At 36.9% G+C, this 9,229-nt stretch overlaps 1 protein-coding gene across 1 annotated transcript; it reads left to right on the forward strand.

Moving 5' to 3' along the window:
• Positions 1–766: 766 nt before the first annotated feature.
• Positions 767–7,509, forward strand: LOC18035385 (protein HYPER-SENSITIVITY-RELATED 4). The gene is made up of 4 exons (XM_006423273.2): positions 767–1,241; positions 2,012–2,032; positions 6,445–7,020; positions 7,108–7,509. Exons 1-4 carry the CDS (start codon positions 798–800, stop codon positions 7,480–7,482), a joined length of 1,416 nt encoding a protein of 471 aa, XP_006423336.2. The 5' UTR covers positions 767–797; the 3' UTR covers positions 7,483–7,509.
• The last annotated feature ends 1,720 nt before the right edge of the window (positions 7,510–9,229 follow it).

Here is a 9,229-nt window from a genome sequence, read left to right on the forward strand (position 1 = left end):
GTTTTCGTCACATGTTCTGGCTTTTGTAGTGTGATTTCGTTCATTAAAATAACGGAGAAAATCAGTTTAGCAGTCCCGTTTTATAGAATCTGACAAAAACATGCAATTTGGGAAAATTTTTTCTTTAGTTTCATAATTAATTTCTGGAACAGAAACATTTAACCTGTAAACTAATGGTAATTTATCCACTTTTCAGTTCATATTTCTGCGATGACATTCCAAAATAGCACATCGAATTACAATTTGCTACTGTTGGACCCATATATGCAAGATGTGATAATGTGATCAGAATCTCTTCTTGTCCGGAAACAAACTTTGTTATTAGAATTACAGAGTGGACAAACAATGTGGCGATGAGCCCAAGAGTTGTCGTTTCTGAGAGTTTGCCAAGCTTGAGAATTAGGTCATTTTCCTGAATTAAAAAAATTGGGTCTCACCTCTTTTCAGAGAAAAAAGAATAACAATTTGAAAGTTAAGCAGAAATGAATTTGAAATGATCTGTTTCTGATTTATTTTGCTTCATGACAAATTACATTTGGCAGTTTGCACACAAGATGGAGGTATGCCAAGTGTATCCACACAGATTGTTCTGATGGAAACAATTTCAAGAGGCCAAATAGACAAGGACAAAACAAGCTTTTCGGAAGAAGGAAGAAAACATCCAACTAAAGCACAAGAATCTTGTTTTTCCATTCAGGTTCCACGAAAGTGACTATTCAAGACCTTGGAACAGATCAATTTTAAGGTGAAACAAGAAGTCGCCCAATATCAAATTTTACTTCAGTTCCCTTACCAACATGCTTTCTGCCAGAACAATTGCATCGAACCTTGAGAAATTTTCTAATACCAAAATGCCTTCTGCCAAAACAATTGTATCAACTGCAGCTTCTGTTGCTGCTTCAGCCATGGTCATTCGGTCCATAGCCCGAGAATTGGTACCCCATGAACTTAAGCTGTTTGTCCTGATGAATATAAGAGGGCTTTTCGAATCTTTTTCCTCTGAGATAACCTTAATCATTGATCAATTCGATGGGCTGGCTAGCAACCAAATCTATAGGGCTGCTGATATCTACTTAGGCAACAAAATCTCCCCCTCTACCAAAATGTTTAGAGTAAGCATGCCTGAGAAAGAGACTAAAATGTCCATTTCAATGGCGAAAAACCAAGAGATCGTAGATCACTTTGATGGAGTGAAGCTCAAATGGAAGCAGGTCACAAGACAAGTAGAATCCACGCAATATGTCTTATACACCGGCTGAAAGAATCTGTAATTATATGTTTGGAGAGTAAGAAAAACGATGAGAAAGTGAAGAAAAATGACGAAGAAGAATCTAGAATTTATTGAATAAAACTCAACCACACAATCGTGCTTACAGCTCTTTATTTATACTCAGTTACAAAGTAAACTAAATCTGTTTTATATTCTATACACGCTAAACCAATTGGTTAACAAAGTAGCTGACTCAGCTAACTGAATCTTTTACACGTCAGCTATCAAGTTATCAAGTGTGCTCATCCTCACAGCTCTGACCATGCTCTGTAACATCCCCTCTCAAGCTAAACTGTCCAGGATGGACATTTAGCTTGCTGCGAAGATAATGGAAGCGGTCAAAAGTTAGTGGCTTGGTAAGTATATCTGCAGTTTGATCCTCACTTGGAACAAATTGCACTTCAATCTTTTTGGCCGCTATTTTCTCCCTGATAAAGTGAATGTCCAATTCAACATGCTTAGTTTTAGCATGATAAACTGGATTGTAAGCCAAAGCTATGGCACCTTGATTATCACACCACATAATAGGTTCTGTAACAAGTTTGATTTTCAACTCACTAAGCAGATTTTCAATCCAAACAACTTCAGATGTAGCTTGAGCTAAGGCTCTGTACTCAGCTTCAGTACTGGACCTTGAAACCACTTGTTGTTTCTTAGAACACCATGAAACTACATTCGAACCAAGATACACTGCATACCCAGCTACTGATTTTCTATCATCTTTGTCACATGCCCAATCAGAATCACTATAACAGTTCACTTGTAAAGTTCCACAATGATAAAAATGCAAGCCAAAATGAATGGATCCCTTCAAATACCTCAAAAGTCGTTTACATGCTTCCCAATGTTCTGTCATTGGTAAGGATAGAAATTGGCTTAGTTTGTTAACTGAGAATGCTATCTCAGGTCTTGTTAGAGTCACATACTGCAAGGCCCCAATTATACTTCTGTACTGAGATGCATTAGAAATAGGTGAGCCTGAACTTTTTGTGAGATGATGCCCTGTGGACATAGGAGTAGGAACTGGACTGCAACTTGCCATATCATGTTTTGCTAAGAGATCAGCTATATATTTGGCTTGAGATAGATGAACTCCAGCTGCTGTCTTAGAGACTTCAATCCCAAGAAAATAGTTTAACTCCCCCAAATCCTTTAAGGCAAAAGTAGTCTGCATATTATGAATTACTTGCTGCACCAGTTGGTAGTTAGATCCAGTAACAATTATGTCATCAACATATACTAAGACAAGTAAGATATGATTATTTTCCCACTTATAGAAGAGAGAGCTGTCAGACTTAGAGTTTAGAAAACCCCACTGATCTACCATAGCATTCTTGAATCTGTCAAACCATGCTCGGGGGGCTTGCTTTAATCCATAGATGGCCTTCTTGAGTTTGCATACATGAGTAGGCTTTGTAGGATCAACAAATCCTTCAGGCTGGACCATATACACATCTTCAACCAAAAAATCATTCAAGAATGCATTGTTTACATCTACCTGTCTAAGGATCCATTTGTTCATGACAGCTAAACTCAAAACTATTCTAACTGTGGAAGCTTTCACAACTGGACTATAGGTTTCAGTATAATCTATTCCATGTGTCTGATGGAAACCTTTTGCCACAAGTCTTGCTTTGTATCTAGAAATGGTTCCATCTGAGTTATATTTAATTCTGAAAACCCACTTGCTGCCAATTACTTTGACAGGTGTTGATGGTTGTACTAAAACCCAGGTATGATTGTTTTGAAGTGCTTGATACTCATGCATTGCTTGAAACCATTTTGGATCAGTGATTGCTTGGGAAACAGAGGTAGGTTCTGAGGGTGTGGCTAAAAGAGCAGCAAGATAAGACTTTGGCTTAAAAATGCCAGCTTTAGATCTGGTGATCATAGAATGTCCTATTGGTGGTGCAGCAGGTATTATATGTGGTAGTGATTGAGTATCATTTAAAGGTTGAATATCAGACATTTGTGGTGTATGAGAAGAAGAATAAGGGGAATTTACCTGGCTGGGAATTGTTGTTGAAAACTCGGAGGAACCACTTGCTGAAGAGGATTGCAGAGGAGATTGCAGTGCTGGAAAATGAGTAAAGATAGGAGTAGAGATAGTGGACGAATGGGAAACTGTATCATTTGAATTACATGATTGTGTAACAGAAGAAAAGTCTGAGCCAGGCACATATGGAAAGGAGTTTTCATCAAAGATGACATGATTGGAGATGTACACCCTACCAGAAGAATGAAGACATTGGTACCCTTTATGTTGAGAGCTGTACCCAATGAAGACACATCTACCTGATCTAAACTCAAGTTTGTGCCTATTATATGGCCTGAGGTAAGGATAACAAGCACAACCAAAGGTTCTGAGAAAATTGTAATCTGGTTTTTTATGAAAGATTTTTTGATAAGGTGAAATATTATTCAAGGTTGGTGTAGGCAATCTATTGATGAGAAACACAGCTGTGTGAAAAGCATTCCACCAGAATTTTAGTGGCAAACTCGCTTGGGCTAACAAAGTGAGGCCAATATCCACAATGTGCCTATGTTTTCTTTCTATTCTACCATTTTGATGATGAATATGAGGACAAGGATGTCAGAATTGAATACCAAATTGATCAAGATATATGGAGAAACTTCTAAATTCTCCTCCCCAATCTGTCTGGACAGTTTTGATATGCCTATGCAAGTGTTTTTCAATGAAGTTTTTGAAGTTTATGAACACTTGAAGAGCATCAGATTTAGCAGTCAAGGGAAAGATCCATGTAAACCTACTGAAATCATCTAGAATGGACAAATAATAGGAATAACCCTGAGTTGAAGTAACATGAGAAGGACCCCAAAGATCAGCATATAAGAGTTGAAGAGGCTCTACTGTTTTTGTTGGAACAGAATCAAAGTGTAACAGATGACTTTTACCAAACTGACAGGCATTACAGAAACTCAAGTGTTTGATTTTATTCAAGGAAAAGTCAGTACAATCCTTCAATACATTTTTGAGAGTATGAAAAGCCGGATGTCCTAGCCTTTTGTGAAGCAAATTGATGTCAGCAGTGCTTGTATTAGCTATCAGGGCTGACTTACATGAGTTATTACTGACAAGGGAAGGATTATTCTGGACAACAGAACCATTACAAGACAAAGAAGGAAAATAAGCAAACATAGATTCAAAGTGATTGACAGAAGATTGACAAAATAAAACTGGGCTATCATCAGAAGATTGGGATGCAATCTGGACTTGATACAATCCTCCTTTTGCAATTCCTTTAAGCAAGATGGTCCCTGAACTCCTGGCCTTAACAAAACAACAATTTTCAAGAAATTCAATAGTAGCATTATTATCAGCTAGAAGTTTCGAGACACTAAGTAAATTTTTGGTTATTTGAGGAACATAAAGAACATGACTCAGCAACAAAGGTTCAGATGTAGTTGTGTCTAGCAATACTGATCCAACTTGTTTAATATGCAGAGAAGAACCATTACCAACAAGCAACTTTTCACTTCCACTATAAGATTTTGGTTCAAGAAGTTTACCTGCATCATTGGTGATATGATTAGTTGCACCACTGTCAATGTACCAGGTGGGATCTTCAACCATCTCAGGAGTAGGAACTGTGGGTGCAGAAGGAGAGCAGCCGCTGTAATCTCCAGTAAAACCAAAACCAGAAGCAGAAGAACTTGCACCAGTGGAGCTACTAGGTTGAGTAACATAAAAAGCAGCTGGATCTGAGCACATCACATAGCTTTGATATCCTGGACCTCTTGGCAAATTGAAATTTCCAGCATTATGATTAGTAAAGACATTGCCAAATTGAGAATTAAACCCTCTGCCATAAGCACCATTAAAAAATCTACCACCTGAATTTCCAAATCCCCTTCCAAAATTCCTTTGACCAGCCCTAAAATTGCCATTAAAATTTCCTCTTGCTTGATTCCTTGAAGGTACAAAAGCAGAATTGTACCTATTCTTGCACTTGTGAGCTCCATGACCCGGTACAAAACAGATTTGACAAACAATAGTTGAATTACCATCACCAGATTGTCCCATACCATTTCCATTAGCAAAATTTCCATAGACACCTCCACCATAAGTTCCATTATTATTATATCTTGGATTACCACCAGCATTTTTTCCAGAATTAAACTGTTTTTGTGCCATATTAGCTGACAAATTATGAGTAACATCACTAGCAATTTTGCCTCTCTTCTGCTCAACTCTATTCTCATGACTTAACAGTAAAGAGTAAAACTCATCAAGATTAATCTTGTCACCTCTAGCTAAGACACTCGTAACAAGAGACTCATAATCTGAGGAATCCAATCCAGTCAAAACATATTGAACAAAATCACTCAATTCAACAGGTTTTCCAGCCAGAGCTAAGCTATCAGATAACCTTTTCATTTTAGCAAAATAATCAATCATTGACATTGAGCCTTTTTTAAGTGTTTGAATCTGCATTTTAAGAGGCATTATTCTAGCCTGAGATTGTGAGATAAACATACTAGTAAGTGTGTCCAGAAGCTCTTTAGTAGTAGAGCAATGAATCACCGTTGCCAGCAAATTTTGTTGAATGGATGACATCATCCAACTCAGAATCAACTGATCAGTCTTCACCCAAGCAAAAAACTCTGGATTAATTTCTCGATCTCTGATCTTGTTGAATCAATAGCTCCAGTGACAGCTGATGGAAGAAATTGCTCTGGACAGGCTCGATCACCATTGATGAAGCTCTCCAAGCCGTTACCTTTAATTGTTGTTAAAATCTGAGTTCTCCAAACAATGAAGTTATTTTGGTCGAGTTTCACAGGAGTAACAAAACTATAAGATCCAGAGGTTTGATTCGAGCTCATCATTGTTTGCTCTGATACCATGAAAGAATCTGTAATTATATGTTTGGAGAGTAAGGAAAACGATGAGAAAGTGAAGAAAAATGACGAAGAAGAATCTAGAATTTATTGAATAAAACTCAACCACACAATCGTGCTTACAGCTCTTTATTTATACTCAGTTACAAAGTAAACTAAATCTGTTTTATATTCTATACACGCTAAACCAATTGGTTAACAAAGTAGCTGACTCAGCTAACTGAATCTTTTACACGTCAGCTATCAAGTTATCAAGTGTGCTCATCCTCACAGCTCTGACCATGCTCTGTAACACCGGCCAATCTACAAAGATGCAATCTGAAATCCGATATTTCAACCTCACTTTTCATAAGCAACACAAAGATAAGGTTCTCAATTCTTACTTCCCTTATATATTAAGGAAATCAAAGTCTGCACAAGAAGAGAATAAAACTTTGAAGCTGTACTCCTTAAATCGAGATCATGCTCGTAGATTTGGACTGGATTCTTGGCACTGGATTACCTTCAATCATCCAGCTACACTTGATACATTAGCCATGGAGGCAGAGCTGAAGAAAATGATAATAGAGGATCTTGAAAGGTTTGTCAAAAGAAAAGACTATTACCGAAGAGTAGGAAAGGCTTGGAAACGTGGATACTTGCTGTATGGCCCTCCTGGAACTGGGAAATCAAGCTTGATTGCTGCAATGTCAAATTATCTTAATTTTGACATTTATGACTTGGAACTCTCTGCTGTCCATTCCAACTCTGAGCTAAGGAGAGTTTTGCTTAGTACAGGTAACCGATCAATACTTGTTGTTGAAGATATTGACTGCAGCCTTGAGTTAGAAGATCGACAAGCTCAGCCTACAACAGTGAATGTTCTTAAACCACTTAGACCAATGCAGGTACAACCAACAGCTTATGATAACAAAAAGATTTCTTTCTCTAAAAATCCCTGTGCCTTATTCTTTTTTGTTTCATTTGTTATTCAGGTGACACTTTCCGGATTGCTTAACTTTTTAGATGGTTTGTGGTCAAGTTGCGGAGATGAAAGGATTATCGTGTTCACCACAAATCACAAAGACAGATTGGACCCAGCAGTGCTGCGCCCTGGCCGCATGGATGTGCACATTTACATGTCCTACTGCACTCCTTGTGGTTTTGATACACTGGCTGCCAATTATCTGGGAATAACAGACCATCCCCTTATATATGAAATCAAAGAGATAATGCAGAATGTACGGGTGACTCCTGCAGACGTTGGTGAGCAGTTGCTGAAGAATGAAGATCCGGAGATTGCACTCAAAGGCCTGCTTCAGTTCCTTAATGCAAAATTGATAGAAGGCTGTGAAAGCCAAGCTAGTTAACTAAAGAGAATTAAGGGGTTAAGTAAAGATGCAGAGGAAAGTTTTATATGATTTGAATTGAAAGGAAATAGTATGATGTGAGAACATAAAAGGTGATAATTATTGTTGCAATATAGAGCTTCATTTTCATGGTTAAAGCATGAATGTTTTGAACAAGTTCTGGTTCTTTTATACGGAAAATTCCTTCATTAAAAGTATAAAAGAAAATAAGTATATTACTAACACATTTTGACAAAAAATATGTAAGTAGTCACATAATTGAATATTTGGAAACAAATTCATCGACTTTTCAAATTTGTTCCATTTTAGTTTGCTGACTTATTTGTGTCAAATTCAGTTTTATTCTATGACTTTAATCCGTTTTAAATTGGGAAAGTAGACTTTTACCACAGAGTTCTAATTTTGGAAAGAGGTCTTTCACTATACGTTAATTTCCTTGAATTTTGGGGAACTAGTCTATTGTAAATAGGATGGTAATGTTAGAAGTTTAGAAATTCTTTTCTAGTTTCATTCAATCAAATTAGGTTCTAGCATCGATGCGCCCTCTGCACAAGCAATTGCAACCAATGCAGGTTCTGCCGTTGCTCAGCAATAGTAATTCTGTCCATATCACTGGATTTGCTACCCTTCAAACTTCAAATTATATCTTGGATCGTACAAAAAGCCTCTTCAAGTCTTTGTCCTCTCAAATAACTTTGATCATTCGTGAATTTGATGGATTGGCAATCAACAAAATCTACAAGGCGGCTGACATCTATTTAGGCACCAAAATCTCTCCATCTACCATAGTTTTTGAAGTGAGCATGCCGGAGAAAGAGACTAAGATGTCTATTTCGATGACAAAAAATCAGGAAATTGTAGATTTCTTTGATGGGGTGAAATTTAAATGGAAGCAAAAGCAAATCACAGGACAAGTGGAACTTAATTCCAATCAAATTTTCTCATTCAGAACAAGAATTCAATCAGAATTGAATTCTTTTGAGCATACTTTTGACCGTAAACACAAAGACAAGGTTTTGAATTCTTACTTTCCTGCTATATTATGCTGGGGTTATCCCACATTAGGTGGAAAGCGTTGGTGGTGAGAGAAAGTCTCAACTCTTGAGCTAGTTTTCCGAGTTGAAAGAGGCTCAAGATCACTTAACACTGGTATTAGAGCCAACTTCGCCATCAGTCTAATTGAAAGAGCAAATGTTTATGCTTTTGACATAAGGGCCGATGTGCATGGTGAGATTGTTGGGTTATCCCACAACTGGCAGAAGAGATTGGTAGAAAGTTTTAAAATGAGGGAAAGTCTTAGAGTTGGAATATTGGCACCCATCCAAAATCTTTTTAAATCCCCTCTCCTATTACAATCATATTTATGATGCGTTGACTTCCCAAATTAGGGAATCAGAATTTAGAATCAGAATCATTAATAACATTTACTTTGCAAAATGGAGGTAGGAAATGGAATCAGAATCGCAGGGCCCATCCAAATTTGGGAATAGGGAATAGGAGATCGATTCCCAAGGGTGGTGGGAATCAATCTCTCATTCCCACGATTGATCCACATGAAATAAAAAATACTCATTTTGTCCTTGATTAAAAAATATTATTAACAATAATTATTATTATTAATGATAAAAAATTTACAATTAATTAATATATTATTAACAATAATTATTAATACCAACAATTTTTTAATAAATTATCACAATAATTAAAACACAAAATATTAATTATTACAATAGTTCATTAAGTACGT

This window comes from Citrus clementina, unplaced genomic scaffold (genome assembly GCF_000493195.1).
Source record: "Citrus clementina cultivar Clemenules unplaced genomic scaffold, Citrus_clementina_v1.0 scaffold_8, whole genome shotgun sequence".
Lineage (NCBI taxonomy): Eukaryota > Viridiplantae > Streptophyta > Magnoliopsida > Sapindales > Rutaceae > Citrus > Citrus x clementina.

Excerpts from the sequence above, each read along its gene's own strand:
- LOC18035385 (XM_006423273.2), top strand. The coding sequence starts at position 798 with ATGCTTTCTGCCAGAACAATTGCATCGAACCTTGAGAAATTTTCTAAT. Across the intron at positions 1,242-2,011 it reads AAGTAGAATCCACGCAATAT|AATCACTATAACAGTTCACT; the intron begins GTCTTATACACC and ends ATGCCCAATCAG. Across the intron at positions 2,033-6,444 it reads ATCACTATAACAGTTCACTT|ATGCAATCTGAAATCCGATA; the intron begins GTAAAGTTCCAC and ends CAATCTACAAAG.